At 39.5% G+C, this 21453-nt stretch overlaps 1 protein-coding gene across 1 annotated transcript in view; it reads right to left on the minus strand.

The window, feature by feature from the left end:
• Positions 1-21453, minus strand: part of LOC119882129 (microtubule-associated protein 4) — a 138441-nt gene that overhangs the window by 96566 nt on the left and 20422 nt on the right. The window contains exons 2-3 of the mRNA XM_038692172.1: positions 15534-15722; positions 7440-7496 (exon numbers count right to left, since the gene is read on the minus strand). Coding sequence (XP_038548100.1) covers positions 7440-7496; positions 15534-15720 — 244 coding nt within the window. The 5' untranslated portion in view covers positions 15721-15722. The remainder of the gene's footprint in view (positions 1-7439; positions 7497-15533; positions 15723-21453) is intronic.

The raw sequence follows: 21453 nt of genomic DNA on the forward strand, positions 1-21453 counted from the left end.
TTATAACATATTTATAAAAATTGAGGCATTCACCAACGTTCTCAGTTGCCTATAACAGCCTGTAATGGCCAACTGTTTTCTATGTGAAGAACTGGTCAGATTTCCTGCGAAAAGCCACCGTCTTACATTAGCTTTGACGTTTATGTAAGCAACATTACAGCAAATCATGTTTTAGTTGGTTTAAACTAGATAATGTGAGCTTGCCTGCAATGATACGTGTGATAACTTTAATCGACCACTTGATGAATACAACAAAATTCAAATAGGCCAGGAGGGAACAAAGATGAAGAGAATAAATTGAGTGATGAATAACGTAAGTAGCGTAGGCGGTGTAGCACAGATACAACCTGGAAGAGGAACTAGTCTAAATGACTGTTTTAGTATAGCCTAATATTATAACATTAAATTAAAAGTATATTGTTAATGTAATAGTAAACTGTAAGTTTGATATTAATATATCCATTATGTAACTAACGTTAGCCAAACCCACACGCTCCTTGAATTTTCCTTGTTGTCTTCTGTCTTACCGATTCCACTGCTGGCGGCGCATCTCGCTCTTGTTTTTCAGGAACGGGGCTGTTCAAGTGGCCACAGAGCGACTGGCCAACCGGGTTAAGCCCGTTACTCCTGATCGCCACTCCAACTATGTTTTGAACGATTAACATTGCGGGTCCAGCGGGGTGGGAAATTACGGTCGGTTGTATACGTAAATCTTTTTCCGGTTTGCATCAATCTATTTTTTGGAGCTTTTAAGAGTGAAATAGGCGCACGGAAGATCGCTGCACCTAACGTTACAGAAACGAATCACACAGTCGCTACTCACTGCCTGTCTAGTATTTTTAGCAATGCATTATAAATAGTACGTTCATCTACACTTTTAGCAAACAAACTTTTGGACAAACAGGATTTTCACATTGAAAAAAATATCTTCAAATTTAATACCTTGTTAAATGGCGATTAAGACATTTTAATGGCCTTAATTTTGATTTATCACCTTTTAAGACATTTTAAGACCCCGCGGACACCCTGTACACTACATGAGCTGACAGCAGCTCTGTCACCCAAAGCTGGTCTCCAAACCATGTTTTGTCAGGAAAACACATGTGAAATGTGAAACAGGAAATGACGCAAACCTAAACATAAAACAGCTGTTTGTTATTATAAAGATAGCACTTATAAAGACAAAAAATTTGTGAAAGAATGGATTAGCACATGCAGGTAGCAGGGATCGTCTGAGCTACAGAGAGAGCTGGAGGTGAATAAAAAGTGCTTTGCGGTGAAAAAGTAGCTGCCTGCTCTCATTGGCTGGATGTGGATGCCGAGTCGACCGACTCCTCCAAATATTTGGCTGACGTGGTTGATGTGTCAGAAATGTGTCGGGGAGCCGTTTTAATACGTCGTTGTTGAGTTCACACCTAACGACTGGCGACCGCAGATTGACCACAGATTTACCCCCGATCACATCCTGAAGGTTGCCGAGCGGCAAATCAGGCTAAAAATCGTTTAGTGTGAACTAGGATTTAATCATAAAGGATGATCAGAAAACACTCATTGTGTTATGGTTTTGGAAGGATGCCATCACCAAAGCTCATAGTGGTCATTTTGGATGGTCATATTGTGGTTTAAGTTTGAGATTTCTGTGCAAGCAGTTTTTTTTTTGTTTACCTGATGATGCAATGTAGTTTAATGAAAGTGGTAGAAAAAGCAGATGAGTTTCTTACATGCTATTTCTATCTAGCCTGCGTTTCCTGAAGCACATCTCCTTTCATGTTTGGAACCTGATTTCAGTCAGCCATTGATTTTGGAAGAGCAGTTCAAAAATACTGATAGCTCTTTAGAAAATAAATAATTCCCTGTATTTCCTTTGAAGCCATGGTAAGAATGCAATATTCATAACTGGTCTCTCTTTTCTCTGTCCAAAAAATGAAATAGTAAGAAAGAAATCTGTTTTGTAACCAGAGATACAAAAATTATTTCCCTGTAGCACACACTAATCTCTAAGCTTTAGACTGTACAAACCCACTGCATCCAAAGGTTAAAGCCAGAATGATGAAGTGTCTAGTTCTCTTAGAAAGCTAAGATATAAGAAATATCTGAAAAGGGAAATAACACTGCACTCAAAATAAAAAAGGCTGTGAGGGACAAGAATAGAGAAACCAAGAGAAGGAAAAAGCAGCAGCAGTCAGACATTAGATAAGAGGTTTAGTTGAGGTTGGTTAAAAGAAGAAAGAGAAACCCAAAAGCCAGGTAAGTGTGTTTTATATATCAGTTTATTAGCAGAAGGTGCAGTCTGACAACAGAGAGAGGCACGTCTATAAGAAGGACACTGAGATAAAATATCTTTGGGAACAAACACATAAAAGAGGTGGAATCTAAATTTTGTGGCACACATACAGAATGATATGTATATGCTTCTAACAGTTAAATATAAATAAATACTTTATAATGCAGGGTGAAATACTGTTGTGGTGTATGTAGCTGACATTGTGTTTGAAGTGTGTCAGTTTAGAAATCACACACTTTGACATTTAATTCTGTTAGGCCAATGACTCATTAGATCATTAAAGAAAATAGTCTTTTATGGCAAGCCACAGAACATTACTAGGTCTCGGTCAAAATTTCTTCTAAAAGGGTCAGTTCAACCAACTTACACAAGAAAAAAAAAAAAACATAATTCCTTCCTGATCTAAACATGCAGAAAGTTAAATGGCTAACAGGGCATTTTAACGATACATTCTGATAAGTTAGTTTTCAATTAATGAAAATATTTGATTGACTGACTGAATTTATTGCCTATACAATAAATCACAGCAACAGGGACAACAAATACATAGCATTATTAGTAAGTAAACAGACATAAGTAAGATTTTAAAAAATTATTCAAGGGCAGGTCAGAGATTATTGGGATATTTCTTATATTGTTTACATTAATGATTTTCTACTGAAAGACTGGCTTTAGTACTTCACTCCTCTGACTATTAGATTAAAGATATATTGAAAATAGTGAAATGCAGAGAGAGTCCAGGTTTAACAGTTCAGAGACTTAAAAAAAAAAAAAAAAAAAGATTTCTGGGGGCATTTGTTGCCTTTATTGGATAGTGACAGGTGAAGAGGTAGACAGAAAATGGGGAGAGAGAGGGGTATAACACACAACAGTGATCAATGGCTGGAACCAAACTGGCGACTGGTGAGACTGTTACGACCATGTGGCATGCGCTGTAACTATCCAGCTACCAAGGCCCTCCAGCTCAGACACTTTCAAGCGAGGTCATCAAAGAGGGCCGATGTGTTACAAGCATTTCATTAAAATAAAATAAAAAGACAAAATACAAATAGTCCATTACTGGGTTAATATGGGAGTGTGTTTCTTTGTGTGTGTGCACATGTGTGCTGCTTTCTGGGTGTTGACAGATCCAGCTTGCAGCGTTGGCAACTCAGTCTGAAAGCTTTCAGACAGGAGGACAAGGGCTGGCTGCTGGATGGTGTCTGTGCCAGTGTGTATGTGAGGACATGAACTTATGAACTTCCTGTCTGTTTCAGCATGATAGGGATACAGAGAGAAAGAAACTAGAGAGATGTGAATGATTCAAGTTATTTGCTGATGCCACAGTAGGCTTTTAATTATGTAAAGTTGAATTGAATTTTTAAGTATTTTTGTTAAAATTGGAAAAATACACTTGATTTACAAATAATAAGAAATAATAAATAAACAGACAAGGAGAAAACATTTCATTGGTCACAGTGGAAATAAATAATAGTGGTAATTGTGGTCCAAGAAGAACTACAGACAAAACAAAAAGCTACCTGAATTTCAAATTTGGCGGTGTGTTAGGACTGTGCGATATATCCCAATAACGATATATATGCCAGAATAGAACATTTTTAGTTAATTCAATGAAATATGGCATTTCCAACTGGAACTCAGGATATTTATCTGCATTATAAAGGTGGGGTAAATCCAACACCTTGAAAAATACCATGATAGAGTGAACAATGACACAGCAAGTAATGTAACTAATGTTAGCTAGGTTGTGGATTAGCAAACTGACGCTTCTTTCTGCTGCAAAGCTATCACGAGAGGACGAGACGGTCCCAGAGAAACACAGCAGCTCCAGACAGCAGCACTCACTGCTCTCCTGCTGCTACAGCTAACACCACAACAACAGCATGTCTTGGTGAACTAGAAAGTAAGCTGTATGTCCCTGGGCAAGACATTTAACGTTACCTGACTGACACACATCATGGCTGGAACTGCTGGATAGTGTTTTGTGGCTCGCCCAATATATTTAATGCAATTTGTTCTCCGCAACACTGGCACATGTGGAAGAACGGACCACGTGAAGTTAGTTTAAAGTTGGATATTTATTTTATCTATGACATTCAATAGATGTCGAATACCAAAGTAAAACTAACTTCACCGCGGTGCATAGCGCCGTTCCCTCACCAAAATATTACGGTAAAGTGTGGAATTTCCGACCAAAGGATATAAACTATAGAGCATAATTGTCAACGATAGATGTTTTTCTATCGTCAAACGACAGATGTCGTCATATCGCACAGCCCTACCGTGTGGATGTCCAAAAACAGTGGTGTGTCAAAGATATCCAGTTCGCCCAGAGTGAATCATGCGGCGCAGCATAACATGGCTTCGTGTGCATGTTTGTGTGTGTACATATATGGTTGTGTGTGAATTCTGTCACATGCCATAGTGTGTGTGTGTGTGTGTGTGTGTGTGTGTGTGTGTGTGTGTGTGTGTGTGTGTGTGTGTGTGTGTGTGTGTGTTTGTTGCACAAGGAGAGGGGAGAGGTGCACGAAAGCACAGCTGATTAATAGTCGGCTGGCGATGGAGGCAGGTTCTAGTCCTCTGAAGCACGGGCATTGGGAAAGTAGGAGAGAAGAGAAATAATGGGGAGAAAAGGGAAGTACAGTAAAAAAAAAAAATGGCGATGACAGCAATCAAAAGGAAGGGGAAAAAAGAGGGAAAAAAGAGGGAAAAAGTTTTAAAAGTGCATCAACAGAAAGAGAAATTAAGAGGAAAAAGGAAATAAGAGCATGAATATAATTATGCAGAGGGACAAGAAGAAAAAAGTAGAATGAAGGGAAGAGATAAGGGGGGAAAGGGAAGAAATCAGGTTAGTAAAGCTGTCACAAAATCAACTGAAACTCATCTAACCAATGTCAAATACTTGACTTACATGAGAAAAAGAAGATTTATCTTATTCCGAGGGCTATACACCAGAAATGAATAATGCTCATCATATACTTATGTGCCATGCAGACACGTTTCATGCATTGGTGGCATGCAGTGTCTCACCACATACAGTACACACTCACACATACACACATCTGCATTTGCTCTGTCAGGATTCAGCTTGCGCTCTCAATTCTCTGACCCAGTTACTACTTATACCGCCTGTGTGCTCTCCCTGGGGTCTGCTGCAATAACAGTGATGAATGAATCCAATGCTCCTCGACAAGGCCAGATGCTCTTTCTACTAAAGTAGGCCCACTGGGGGGAAAAAATTATCACACCTCACACTGTACTCCTCTATTACTGTCGATCTAATGACCGTTATAGTGTTAGAAACGAGAGACAGACTTTAACCAAAACTTAAGCATCCTTCCAACAGTTTTTCTCTGTATTAGAAATACACACATGCACAAATTCATGCAAACAGCCAGACAGCTAAGCAGTGAACATGCCGACACAGATGTCTGATTTACATGCTGATCCCTCCTTCCACTGTCACCAACATCCATCTAAACGAGGCTTCAATGGAACATACACAGTAGATAAAATACGGCAGTGAGCAGGTTTGACAGCTCTATTCTTCCCAAATAGAGATATAGCTTCACCAAGTGCAGCACCTTAGCAGACAATTATTACATTATGTATTTAATAAAGAAATGAGTGAGAGACCAGTTACTCCGTCACCTACACTATGGTAACATGACACCTCATTAATGTCATCATCACTGCCTTTTCTCTAATCTTAACCAAGCAGGAAGTCATCTCAATCAACAAATATAGCTGCAATGATCGTGGATCCGAGCAAGTCGTGAAAAATACATCATTTGACATTTTCAGAGGAGAAGACAAGACACCGATGACTTCAGAGATTAAAGTGATTAAAGAATTTGGACTTGAAGCCAACCTTTTTTAAAGATAATTGTGGAAACGCAAACTTGATTATTACAGCGTCACCTTGAGATCAGAGAGCATATAGTAAGTATATGTACCCGACTACTGGGTGAAATGTTCAACCCACCAGCAAAATTGCGTGTTTCCAGGTTTTAAGGTTTTTGCTGCACAAACACTTATTAGCACAGAAAAATAATAAGAAAGTGTCACGGGATCCAAGTACAATAGGAAAACTTTGACTCACTATGATCTGAACACACCCATAGTCGGCAAGTCAGACTTGGTCACCTGGGGATTTGAACCCTGGAACTTCAGTTCCCTAGAGTAGATGACCAACTGACTGAGCTACTGGTGAGAAATTGTTTCCACACACCTTCTCACAAGTTGAGGCAGTGACTACACATGTGCCAGACTCGGATATTTTTGTCAGTTTAAACTTAAAACACTTACAGTCAATATGTTGGTGAGAAAATTCTGGGAAAAAATATCATTCTGCTAGTTTTGGGTGTGTTTTCAATTATTTTGATGTCATTTGATCCAACACTGAGCAATCAATAAAATGTTGTGCATACTGTACAAGTTACAGCAAGATACTGAATATCACTGTTTGACTGATTTAAAAACTTTTGAAACACCTGCAGTGTTTCCCCTTCCATTGTTTAGTGGGGGTGGTACTTAAGTACAGTCAATACATTGAAAATACATAGTTATTCTTATTCTATTATGATACTATACTGATTTATGTTAAAAAATCATTCAAACTTCAAAGACAAAAATTCATTATTTATGTAATGCTGTTAGTGTTTCATAGGTCTGTGTGTTATGATTGACAATGTGTGCTTTCTAAGTGAGAGTTGTTGCCAGTGTTATGGTATTGTATGGTTTTGTAGGTGAGATTAACAGTTTGTTGGTAATGCAAATGTATGAAGAGTGGCTTCAGTTTTGACCTTTGCATATTAGCAATTGAAAAAAAACTGTTTATGTTTAATGTTCCCTAGGAAATTCCTATTTAGCATTAATATTATATCTTATCCTCTTCAGCTCAACTACTCAGACTGAAAAAAAGAAAGAGCCACAGCCTTGTACTCTGAGAGCAATCAGAGCAGTTCACATCCTGCTCTGAAAGGCAACTAATAATACTAAGGGCACACACAAACACACACAATCGAGCTGAGGGGAAGAACAAGAAGAAAGCAAACCAAGGTCGAAAGACAAGAAAAGACAGGTCTGGATGAGGATGACCTTGTGGCCTTAGCAGACTGATTAACGGCAGAGGGAATTGTGGGATATTTCTTACCAGGCTTTTGCACCCCATGAGCTTCCTGCTCTCCATTCTCCAACGTAGTACCCATGTCTGCACACACATACACACACACACACACAAAAACAAGCAAACGCATTACTTCCATCTGAGTGCTAATGACTTGACGGGCCAAAAAAATCAAACTGCATCATATTGGTTTGTACAGCAGAAATATGACAGACTGAGCCTGGTATTAAATGGAAACCACTGACCCTGACTTTTAAGGCTTTTTAAAGGGCACCTCACTGTAGTCACTGAGCATTAGGTGTGTGTGTGTCGTCTGCCTGTGAATGTGCCTGTTAAAAGCACACAGGCCTGTTGTGGTCACGCTGGGGCAAGCAGAGGACAGCACATATTGACTGGTGTCAGTGTGAGATGCTGAAGGAGGTGATACTGTGTGACATCAGACTGATGAATCACTGCACATTACTGACTCAAACGAACACATTTATAGACGTGCACATACACCACAAAGATTTTGGTAAATTGACTGCTTCGCAATTTGTTCCTCATTCACCTATACACTCTCCACACACAGATGGCAGTGAGCTACCATGCCAGATGCTGGTCTAACCATTGGAAGCCATTTGGGCTTTGCTGTCTTTCTCAAATACACTTCAACAAGCCAGGGACTGAACCACTAACCCTACAATTAGTGGACAACCTGATCTACCTCTACTGGTGAGCCACAAAGGGGCCTAAATCTTTTTTTCTTATCCATTTACTTTTAATGGACACGTGTAATACATTTTACACTTTCTGTGAATATAATCCAATTAATCTGATTTCCATACTGTATAGACACCTTATTTTGAAAACCAAATGTTGTCACATGTGTATCCTCACGCTAAATTCATCAAGTCCGACCCAGTTTAAATAATGTTGTATGTGTTTCTCGTATCGCGTAACATGAAGACTTGACAGCCTCTCTTCAGGTAGGAGTCCCATACTTCAACACCTGTCTTTGTAAAGAGAGAAACTGTCAGGATAAAGTCTCTAACCTGCCTGTCAGCTCACACTGGTTCATTTCAGTAGATTTACCATATAGGCTTGAATACATGTGCACTCCAAATGTAGGTGCGGCTAGCTTAATCGCCTTCTCAGAAACGAGTGACAGGAACACTCAAAGTGGTTCAGACCGTTTGTTGCCTTTTCTAAGAAGTCAGCCACAGATGGAGTGGATGTGCTAGGAGACAATTCAGCAGAACGGTGTCTGCAAACAGCGAGTTTTGCGTCTTTCTCAGACACTTTAAAAGGTTTCCACACTGCCGACATGTCAAAATGTAACGTTAATTGTTTGGTAAAATTTCTTCGGTCTTTTGACTTATTAGGCCAAACACCGAAAGTGCTTTTTTTTTCTATTTTCGGCAAATTAATTTCGGGGGCTGAACATTCTGTGCATCCCTAATTGCTGACATCCATGTTTGCTTGATAGCAGTCTTATTCCTTACTGGAAAAGTACAGTCAAAAAAAAAAAACGAGAAGAAAAAAAAAAATCTGCAGACATGAAGAAAAAAAAGGAATGTCTGATAAGTTCCATTTGACCAAAATGATGCACTTTTACTGAGCTACTTACCAGTGAGTGCATCCGTGTGCGCAACTCATGGGTAGCTATAATCACCAGGTATGTCTGCTCTTAGTGTGGTAAAGTATGTGGACACATAGTGGTGCAAAACTAATTTCTTCTTTCTCTAAAATAATTAATATAGTGAGCAAAGTGATTCTACTGATCTATGAAAAAAGCCTCTCTTGTTCTTTATTGCTTGTTACTTTATTGTAAACTCTGTACTTTGTGAGCCAATTGATCAGTCATTAACCTGCTCTGGAGACGTTTAGCCGTGCAGCATATGCTACCATGGTGATCTAACCAGGTTAAAAGTGAGCAGGCTTTGTACAAACAAAGCTACTATGCCTAAAGACAGCTAGTAAACCAACTAATCCTACTTTGTGATACAAGTCACAGGACCATTTCTCTCTTTCACACACACAAACTAATAAAAATGCCATTCTGCAGTCAATACATGCGTATGTACAGTACACACACACACAACCCGTAGGCATGCAAACACCTAAAAGCACATGCAAAAACACACATACACACAAGGTATGACTATTATGTGTACAGTCTCATCAAACACACATCGGTCAGTACGGGGGCACATTACGTGTGCATCAGGGCACCTAACCAACAACTCTGGTGAAAAAAAACAAACTGTGCTTCCTCCATCTAGCTCTCCTGCTGACAGAGGACAATACTTTGTGGACTGCCTCGCCCTGCTGTTTGGCACTCGATGCGTCAGCATATCTGCGTTGGTCTAAATGCACACAGCATGCCACAGTTGATCACTGGCAACACCGCCCTGCAGCCGTCTGTCAGTGACTTCAGCCATTTCTCCTCTGTGGAACCAGATGAACACTAAGAAGAGACAATGTGTACCTGTGTGTATTTAAGTTTATTTACAGCACGTGTACCTGTGTTTATGGGGATTTCCCACTTTATCTGTTTTTCAGGTCTTTACAAGTTAGCCACACTAAAAGCAAGCATTTGGTATCCCATACTCATGGGAATAACCAAGTAACGTCATGTGTAATATAAATGACCTTAATCCCCCCATTACATGCCAGGGACTTTTTATGTTTTTAGGAGTCCTTAAAAGCTTCTCTAAAGCCCAAGTGCAGCATTTGCACTTTTAAGCACCTATTGTGTCTGAAAGTTTTCTTCTCTCAAGTTGACTCAACAACAACCAGTTATGGGAAAGAAAGAAGTGCAAGGAATCTTGGGAGTTTCAGGCTTCCGCAGCAAAGAAGCCCAGGGACGAGTAATAGTGCAGGAAACTTTCCAGGTCCTTTTGGATCAGCCAGAGCAAGCTGGTGTGCCACTATCCACACTCAAAGTACCCTGTGGCTCCAGCAGCATCACTTACCCTCACACACCAAGTGGCCTCCAGTATGTAAGGTAAGACAATTAATGTGTTAAAGGCAGGATACCGACACTACCCGCATCATGCGGAGATATGCCTATTCTACTTTTACTTAAGGCAGACTACTTGCTGTATGGTAACTGATTTATGTTTGGCATTCTTTAGTGTTCAGTTAGAGATCATCTAACTGAGCATCTAACTAACATGGCATTTGCATCCACCTAAAGTTTCAAGCACAGTCCTCACATCTTCAACCAAGTTTTAAAGGATGATTTAGATGAAGCAAGCGAATGAATCTCTAAAACATGTCATGTTTTTCAAAATGATCTGTTCTGATTGTGGAGAAGTACCCTAAATGACTCCATTGTTGTGCTGCAAACACAAAGCAGACAAACTTCAGGTTTGCTTTACATGGATTACCTCAGGGGGAAGCAGTTTTAACACCATTAAGGAGCTGCTTCAGTAGCCTGTGCACTTGCAGTACCAAATTATGATTATCCCACAGGAGCAACCAAGCTACAGGAGTGTAGGAAGTCGAAAGTAGCCTCTTTCATATTATTCATCAGTAGAGAAAGGGTTTCCCACTTGTTACTAGGTGTTATCAGTCTGATGTATAAAAATTCTTCATGTAACCTTAATCTGCGATTCTATTGTCACACAAATTAACTAATCTTGTTTCTTTTTGTTCTCACAGCACAGTATCACCAAGCGTGCACTCTTTTGTTACAATTTCCTGATGTAAACATGAAGGAACAACACCAAACTCCAGCTGATTTTGTTCCACCTCCAGATTAAAGTGAGTGATATGATTGTGAATAATTGTGCTCCTGACTCAGATGTGGAAGTAAAGCTTCTGATTCAAGCCGATCTAATGCTTTTTGTCTATTGTTTTTGTTATAGGGGACCTACCACAAAGCAGGATGTACAATAATTCAGGCTACAGATGCAGGTCAAATGATTCTGACTGATTCTAAATATTTACACAGTCGTTACAGTCATTAGACTGAACGACCATCGTTGGTATCTTCACCTGAGGCCAATAGGTTACGTTTGTTGAGTTTCCTGGGAAGTGATGAAAGGACAGCATTGTAAGTGGCTTCCTTGACACCTCTTTCAAACCATCCATCTTCTCTGTCTAAAATGTGCACCTGGTGGTCCTCAAACGAGTGTCCTCTGTCCTTCAGATGTAAGTAGACTGCAGAGTCTTGACCTGAGGAGTTGGCCCTTCTGTGTTGAGCCATGCGTTTGTGTAGTGGTTGTTTAGTCTCCCCAATATACAGGTCTGTGCATTCCTCACTGCATTGGAACGCATACACTAGATTGCGTTTGACCTTCTTTTCAAACGCAACAACATACTTACAATGCTGTCCTTTCATCACTTCCCAGGAAACTCAACAAACGTAACCTATTGGCCTCAGGTGAAGATACCAACGATGGTCGTTCAGTCTTGGCCTCGAGTAGTCCTAATGACTGTAACGACTGTCGTTACAGCAACCAGGAGACTAACGAACCAGCGGTATCGACGATCCTGGCAAACGACCCCACTGAGGTTAAATAGCTGAGTTTCCCTACCAGTCAGTCAGAACTGAAGAAGTCCTATGGATGAGGGATGAAACATCTTCCAGTATCTTCAACCAAGTCCAGTTGCCCTTGACTTTAACCTTCACTGGATAATAATCAAAGTAGCCCCAATCACTTCTCCTTTCCGGAAAACATTCATGACTTGCTAACCCTCCTGTTTTTCACTGCCCTCTCCCGGTTTCCTCCCGGCTCACAGCAGTTTAATGTTACGGTAGGTGGGTGTTACTGGCTACGCTACTAACAAAAGTGATTGTAGATTTATTTCTGAAACAATGTTGCAGTTCTAGCGAACGGTCCCACCATTTCTCCCTAGTACATCAGTTCTTAATATTCTCTAAAATCACTTACAGCAGCTATGCTGCCCGTTTAGCCACAAAGCTAATGCCATGTTTATCAGGAGCTCTAACGGTAATAAACCACTAAACTATAGTTTCTGATGTATTCTAAATATATCTGCGAGCCGACTTTTATAGTCGGCGTGACGGAAATGATCAACAACATAAACATAACACAGCTTCCTGCCAGGCAAAGTTATCTAGCTCCTCTTTGTGTGACACTGTAGATGTGAAACGGCTGTGGTTGTAGTTATAGTTAAATGAAATCTCAAAGTTGCAGGTCCTCGTTGTAGACAGTCATGTAGTATTAGATGCATTCAACTAGGGCTGAAATGATTCATCGATTAAATCGATTTATTTGATTACTAACAAGCTTTGACGCAAATTCTTTGCATCGATGCTTGACCCCAAAATGTAGTGGAGTAGATATACAAAGTAGCATAAACTAAAGTATGCAAACTATATAGCGCACTGTTTCGCACAGACATTTATTACTGTCACACTTCGCACTTACGCTGTGTGAACACAACGTGTTTATGATGGCGCTGTTTGCAAAGTGGAGGAAGAGAGAAAAATAGTGAGGCACGAAGAAGAAAGTGTCCAAAGTATGGGATTATTTCAAGCTAAAGGAAAACAATGACTCTGTAATGTAACAGTCTGTGCACCGTAAAACAAAACTTATGTGGGCTTCCACAACAGCACGACGGCACCTGATCAGAAAGTTATGCTGTAGATTTCATATCATGATTGGTGTAAAGAGTGGGGTATAGTTTGTCATTCAACTGCATTATTCTCTACAGTATGATAATATATATAATAATATATAACATACATGACACTAGCCAGTAATGGTTTAAGATGAGATCTGCTGTCATTCAGGATGATTTATTATTAGCATTCTCATGAAACCTGCCTGATGTGAACCATGCTTCAAACAAAAGAGCTCTCAGAAGAAGTAAGATTAAGAATTGTTGACTTACATGAAGCTGGAAAGTCCAGCTGAGTGTGTTCTACAAAAAAGCCTCAAGAACCATTAAGGTCCATCTAGAAATGTTTTCTGCCATTTTGAAAAACACATTTTTAAAATCTTCTCCTAGACCGTAGGTCTGAATGCCACCAAATTTTCACTGGCTTATCATTGGACCAAGCTGATCAAAAGTTATCCAAAGCTTGTCGGTATCTCACTTAGTTTTCAAAATATTGACCAATGAACTTCAAAAGGGGAGTGGTTCTGGAATTAAATGGACATAAATCAGCAACCATTTGGCCAACCATCACAGATCTACTACGAGGTGGCACTAAAAATGCAAGAAATGGGCGTGGAATAACACAAAATAGACTATATAATCAGATGTTAAGAACTATAAATGCAAAAATGCAAAAAAACTGTATGACATAAGGCAAATCAGGCTACAAATTAGATAATGTTTGCCCGATCAAGACAAATTTCCAGGATATGTCCACATAAGGACCTCACGCATACACTGAAAGTTTCTTTCAAATCAACCACAAGGGAGCACTACAAATGCGAGAAATGGCGTGGCATAACACAAATCCTACTATTAATCACAAATAGTGTGACCAGTCATAACAAATCTCCCAGGATTTTAACAGGAGGCTCATGGAGCTTGTGATTGACGAGCAGATCTGCCACAAAAGGATGACAACAGAATGAATTTGTAACTGCATGACAGTTTAAAACGATGCAGTGTATAATTAACTTACATTTTGCAATTTTGATTTGAAAACGATTAATCGTTCAGCCCTAGTTGGTACATCGCACCATATTCCTGAAATAAGTCATTCTGACATGGCCTTTTATAGCACACATATGAGACTGAGCCAGGAATTACAAAGCGGTCACCATCACCATGGCAACCTTTGATTTCAGGGGGATCACACAGCTGATCGAGATGAGCTAATTAGGTCAATTTGACACACAACCAGGCAGGCCTCACACTTCACACATCTTCACAGTGGTGGTATGTAATGTACGTTTACTCAAGTACTGTACAATTTAAAGGTACTTGAGTATTTCCCGTTTATGCTACTTTGTACATCTACTCCACTACATTTTGGGGTCAAATATTGTACTTTTTACTCAACTACATTTATTTGACAACAATAGTTACTAGTTATTTTTGTAGATTTAGATCATGAATACAAAATATAAATCAATCATAATATTATGGATTATGGTACCCAGCAGTATATATAGTACTTAAATGTAGCCCCATCTTTAGCACCTGCAACATTAGTGATGCTAATACACTAATGCATTACTAACTATAATCCACTGATATTTATTATTGTGAAATGAGCCATTCTGCATAAGGACTTTTACTCGAGCTATGAATCATTCAAATGAATTATTTTTCTAATCGTTCGTGCAATATAAGGGCTATTCAAATCATGGACCTTTAAACTATATATATATATATAGGAAACACAATGTAGGCAGGCACACACACACAAAAACACTGTCATTTTGGTTTCCATCCATTTCTGTTTTCTGTTCTGTTTTTTTATAAAAGCCCCATAGACTGGCTGTGTCTTAACAAGAACCTCAGGATGATGCTTCATGCTTGTTTATCAAAATAAAAGTTCCAGGAACAGGAAACTTGGGATGACCTACTTTGTAAAAATAAAAGCCTCAGATCAGATCAGTATCTTAACTGGAAGTTAGAATAGAATCTAAAGCAACTGCAGTTGCCTTCCACAGGATGATTGAGAATGTTCACAGATATATTTTCAATGTTTTTAGCAGTACAGACCAAAGGTCCATTCAATTCCATTGTGTTGGGGTGGAAGCATATAAAAAACCTGGACACAAAAAAAATTGTCTGCACGGATCAATATCAAACAGGCTGAGCTTGAAAATATGTTGTGATCTTGTGATTCCATTTCAGTGGGAACTTTTTCCCCAAAGTGCTCCTAAAGCAGGGCAACTTTTTGAGCAATCTTGCTGGGCAATCTTGCTGGTGGCAAGTCCGACTATGTTTTGAACGGATAGTGGTGGTGCGGGGAGGGTGGCAGAGTGGTGGGAGAAGGGGATTACAGTAGTGATCTTTACTCATTACCATTGACAGTAACATTGCCCAGCACCATTGCTCTAAAAGTTGCTCCGTGTATCATCAGCTTAAGTCTCTGAGTTAGTTTTTCTTATCTTATTCACTTTTATTACTGTGCTTTTAGTCATGATGAATAATACATTGCCCATGCTTCAGTGGGCTACATGATATCAGTCTCACCTGCCCTGGTGTCGTCGGTGTCCAGCAGGGGAATGTAGTCCGTCTTTCCCACAGTTTCCCCCACCTGATCATCGAAGGCCTCCGCTTCCAGCTGAGCCACAAAGTCCCTTTCCACTAGGCTCTCCGGGCCTGGCTGGGGAACGCTGTCTGTCAGTGCATCGCTCAGACTCAGGTCTAACTCTGCCATGGCTACGCGCACACACACACACACACACACACACACACACACACAGAGGAATAAACAAGAGAACATGTCATCACCTATATATATACAGATTTATTAAATAAATAGAAAATAAAGAACAACTTGTATGATTTTCATCTTTTTAGATTTAGATTTTTTAAGAAAAAAAAATCAAATACATATTTTGTACTGATTATCTTTAAGGCAATTCCACAGAGAGCTAGATGCATGCCTGATATAGCTGAATTATTATTTATGTGCAATATGGCAGACGACCATATCATTATACCGAGATATTTGTGTGTGTATTTTTGTAATGTATTTATGCTTTAAAAACAGGTGGCGTTAACATGCAGGTGACTCGTTCTCATCTGTAAGGACCAATGGACCCCATAGAGTAATTTGTTGTGTGACATTGTGTAACTTAATCTGAACTTATTTTGAAACATGCCTCTCCTCCGACCAAGCCAACAAAGATTATTTTGATGAACTATATGACCTGAATTCTGACTTTTAAAAATTGAAGGAAGGCAAATAGTAAACATCACAAAGAGGCGGTCTTGTCTTTTGCACACAAGAAAGTGTCCTCTAAGTCGTGTTCCCAGCTATCAGCCCAAGCCTGAGCTTTAGGTCACCAGTTTTCAGTGTTCAGCCAGCTAATCATCCAGCATGCTAGCCTTCAGCCCATACTGCGGCAGAACAAAGAAACATACACAGATACGCACCCTCATACACACACACACACACACACTCCTTGTGTTCTTTAGCTTAATGCATTTAGTTAGATTGTATATTGTGTGTTTTGCTTTTGATTAGCTTTTTAATAAATGCATGTGTATATTAAGTATATGCTTGTGAACCTGCTGAACTCCAAATCCTTGAACCTACTAGCTAGGTAATTTTGGTTGTAGTTACTAATGTAATTATTAATCAGAGTTCCATATTAATAATTAATTTGTTAAATGTAAATGGTCTGTACTTGTTTAGCGCCTTTCCAGTCTTCTGGTGGTGCCCCAGGAAGTTTATTGCTTAAATATTGCTTAAAGTTATTATTTATTATTATATTTGATCATCGTGATAACCACAATTTAAGTGATTGCTCCTACACAATGGGGTGCCCCTTTAAACCAGGTTTAGAGACTGACCAATATTATCGGCCCGGGCTCAACAATAAAGGTGGCCCGATGACCCAGGGCAAATAAAAAGTAAAGTTGGGACAGTTGAACTAGCTCATTGGCCCAATCGGGCCAGTGCAAAAACATTAGTATTTTTAAAAAAATTAATTAGAAACTCAACATCCTGCAGTTGTTTTGCAGCTCTTGGCGCGCACTGTTGTCCGATCCAGAGTTGTAGTTATGTGGCGAGTGCCTGTCAAATGTTATTTCTCTAATCTCAGCGGCAACCTCTGGGTCTGAAAGTGAAACCATGTAGACGGAACTTAAACCTGCATTCTCTCTAACAGACAACAGGGGGCAGGACCACTGGTTGCAAAAAGAAGTCCAGTTCCATTAGAAATAATGGTAAAATGTTGCTACTTCTCAGCTGAATTATTACCTCAGTAAACACTTTCCTAATGAATTTATGCTCGCAGTCGCTAGTTTCAAGTATTCTTCAACACAACATGATGTTTTTTTAGTAAATTATGTCCTATTTAGGGGCAAATAGACGATAATGCAGCATATGCTTTTGGGCGGGACTACCTTGTGATTGACAGGTTGCTACCAAGTCAACTACCATGGCACCATTGCTACCATGGCAACAAGTCAATCAAGATAGAGGCGACTAGTATCCGCTGCTCTGTGTCCATTTTTTTTTATTAAATGGCTGTCAGTAGGAGAGAGAGCACATCATGTTTGAGTTGGTTAGCATGTTTTGTTTTAAAAGTAAATTGTTTTGTTAACCTTTTTAATTTTTTTTTTTTTTTTAACTGTGATTACATTTTAGTGGAGGGCCAGTAAAAACTGTCTTCGGTGGGGCCAGCTGCAGTTTAACGTTGAGCCCTGTCGGCGTGGCAACACCTGTTGGAATGCTACAAATCCACAACAGAACACAGCAATCAGCTGCATTTATGTTCAAAGTACTATTTATTACAATAAAAAAAGTTTATTTTTAAACTGCATTTTGTCATGTTTTCTTGATAAGGTCTCATAACTACACATAGCAAATGTTAGGGATAATCTTTGCGCTATCCATTTTTGAAAAGAAGAAAAAGAAAAAAATATGGGCCAACTGTGGAAACTTCACACTGGAATTCAAGCAACTTGGATTTTGTCCTCTCGTCTTCTAGACTCTATGACCTTGATTTCCAAATGAAAAGCAAAAATTTATTTTCATCTGATAAGAGGACTATAGACCACTGAGCAACAGTCCAGTTCAGTTTGCTGTCTCATCATAGCCCAGGTAAAGGCTTGTGCAGACTACACGATTTTCAGCGTCGGCCGATGGCTGTGCCGTTCACACTACACAACTTGCCATCTTGTGACAGGAGTCTTGAAGTCAAGGCGTTCACAATATGTGACTGATCGGTGACAGGGGGTCACACACTACACGAGCTGACAGCGACTCTGTCACCCGATGCTGGTCTCCAAACTACGTTTTGTCAAGAAAACAAATGACGCGAACCTACACATGAAACAGCTGTTCTTTGTTATTATAAAGATACCAATTATAAAGACAAAAAAATCTGTGTGAAAGAATGGATTAGCACACTCAGGTAAATGCTCCGTATTTGTATAGTTCGACCACTCAAAGCGCTTTTACACTACATCTGCATTCACCATTCATACACACATTCATTCACTGAGTCTAAGTGCTCAAACAGAAACTAACATTCACACACTGGCAGAACAGCCACCAGGGGCAATTCGGGGTTCAGTATCTTGCCCAAGGACACTTCGACACGCAGCCTGGAGGAGCCGGGGATTGAACCACCGACCTTTCTGATTAATGGACAACCCGCTCTACCTCCTGAGCCACAGCCGCCAAAGCTGGGATTGTCTGTGCTACAGAGAGAGCTGGAAGTGAGTAAAAAGTGTTTTGTGGTGAAAAGCTGCCGACTCAGCCAGATATTTGAGTAGTTCACACATAACGACTGGCGACCACCGATCGACCGCTGACTTACCCCCGATCATAGCCTGACGGATGCCGAGCTCGCCGAGCAGCAAATCTGGCTAAAAATCGTGTAGTGTGAACTAGGCTTAAGACGCTTCTGACGTTGTCTCTAATTCAGGAGTTGCTTGACAATGGGAAAGTGACACTTGTAGCTCATTTCCTGGACACATCTGTGCCTGGTGGCTCTTGATGCTCTGACTCCAGCCTCAGTCCACTCTGGGAAGCTCCCCCAAGTTCATGAATCTGCTTTGTTTGACAATCCTCTCAAGGCTGCCGTCATCCCTGTTGCTTGTGCACCTTTTCCTTCCACACTTTAACCTTCCACTCAACTTTCCATAAATATGCTTTGATCAAGCTCTCTGTAAAACAGTCAGCCCTTTCAGCAGTGACCTTCTGTGGCTTACCCTCCTGGTGGGAGGTGTCAATGAGTGTCTACTGGGCAACTGTCAAGTCAGAAATCTTCCATAAGATTGTGTTTGTGTGTACTGAACCAGACTGAGATTAAAGGCTCTCCTCGGGTCGATGTTTCTGTATTTTACATTCTTTATTCTAATATTTTTAGATTTTGGATTTGTAAAAGATGAAAAAGATTTGAGATGCACTATGAAAATGTCAATAATTAGTGTCAAGCCAACACTGTTCAACTGAAGTTGTCTGTGGAAACACTTCAAACATAATTCATGACGTTTGATCATGTGAATGTGTCGATTAGCTGAACAAGACAAAAACAGACTGGAAGGAGAGTCCTTCTCTGCACAGCATTCACGCATCCTCTCACTGAAGATTCAGACTGTACCAAAGCAATAACTAATGCTATTGGAGTGTTTATTGCTGCAGATATGCAACCTCACTTGGTCATACATACATACATACATACAAGAATTTAAGCATATGGTCAAAGTGCCTGAGCCATGCTGTAATATCCCTTAAATTGTGCAGGTTAGTCAGTCTGCTGTGCCTGCCCTGTATAAACAAGGTCAAGCTGCAAATGTTCAGGAATTATAAACAGGTCTGAGTGTTTCAATGGAGCATTTCTGACATTTGTGTTATTTATTTTTTCTTATTGACAAATATGCAGTATTTGAGTGCATTATCTGTTACAGTAAGAATTATGTGCAACTGTTGAATGTTTACATTTTTCAAAATCATTGACAAAAAATGTATTTTCTGTTTTTTTTTACTGAAAACATACGTTACCATGACCCCATAACAGAGGTAAATACCGAACTATGAAGTTTGTGTACCGTTACTCTCTCTCTCTCTCTCTCTCTCTCTCTCTGTGTTTTGCTCAAATTTAAATTAGCTTTATTGGCATGAATGTATAGCAACAATATTGCCAAAGCTACATATAAAGTACATAAGGACAATTAATTTCATACATTTCATTAGATAAGGAAATAAAACAGCAAAAGTTGTTTTTGTGTGTGTTAAAACAAAATAAAATAATAAAAAAATATAAAAATATAAAAATTCTGTAAAAATATTTTAAAAAAATGTAAATAAGTAAAATGAAATATTATATTAAATTAAAATAAATAAAACAGTATGTGTTAAATATATATATATGTTAAAAATTAAAATAAACTAACTCTCTCTCTCTCGCTGCACACAATGACATCAGAAAAACTAAATTAAAGTCTATTGCATCATAGTGCCTATGAAGTCTTAAATCTGACAAGCACTATGAACAAAATGACAAAATTGATTTGTTTTTGGTGATAAGGAGAAAATCAGATGTTAACTGTACTAGGCTGCAGGTTTGTGTCCTGAGGTGCCATCAAAGTAGCCACTGGAGCATTGACCACGGGACCTGGAAATAAGCCTGTGATGCCATTCATCCTGCTGAGGGGCCCCTGAGAAACACAGCGAATGTCTGTCAGCTGCAAGGTCCAAACTCTCTGGTGGGCATTTTGTCAAAATAAAGCTTTCTAAATTGTGAATATAACTTATGTTATACGTCTTTCCACCACAAGGAGGCAAAGTTTCAGATTGGATTGTGCAGCATGAGCAAGGATAAGAAATGAATGACTTTGTGCAACACAGAAGCACAATCTGTACCTAAACAGGGACACAGACACAGACACACACACACAGATCCAAGCAGTCATCAGCATGTCGGGGAGATCAGCTGATGAGTCATGTTGTGTCATCTTCTAACTATAACGCCAGCAGCAGCTAGCCTTATTCTGCTGCTCAGACACTGTGTTTATCTCCATCTTTGTAATTCTCCTGTTGTCGTGTACAGTACATTTGACATCTCTGCCTTCTACAAAACCTCTGCTGATCCACAAACAGCAGGTTAGGCTTTAAGGACTTGCTCATTGACGATTCAAGAGAACACATTTGCTGCAAAGAGGATCTATCCTTACGCCTTTGAGTTATTACATTTATATAATTATTATAATGATTTCCTTTCTACCTGGCTGTTCTGCAAACCATACTCACATCCACACATAAATGAAGCCTTTGTTCCTTAACTGCAGACTACAAGAGTATATCATGAACCTACAGTAAATATATTTGATTCTAACGTTCATTAAAGCTAATACCTGCACTGAAAAATCTAAAATATTTGTTAAGTGTGTGGACTGTATTCTCATGTTTTCTGTTGTTTTCTGAGGTCAG

Source organism: Micropterus salmoides, unplaced genomic scaffold, assembly GCF_014851395.1.
Source record: "Micropterus salmoides isolate LMB-PRFRI ecotype aquatic unplaced genomic scaffold, ASM1485139v1 Ms_hic_scaffold_1, whole genome shotgun sequence".
NCBI classification, from domain to species: Eukaryota; Metazoa; Chordata; class Actinopteri; order Centrarchiformes; family Centrarchidae; genus Micropterus; species Micropterus salmoides.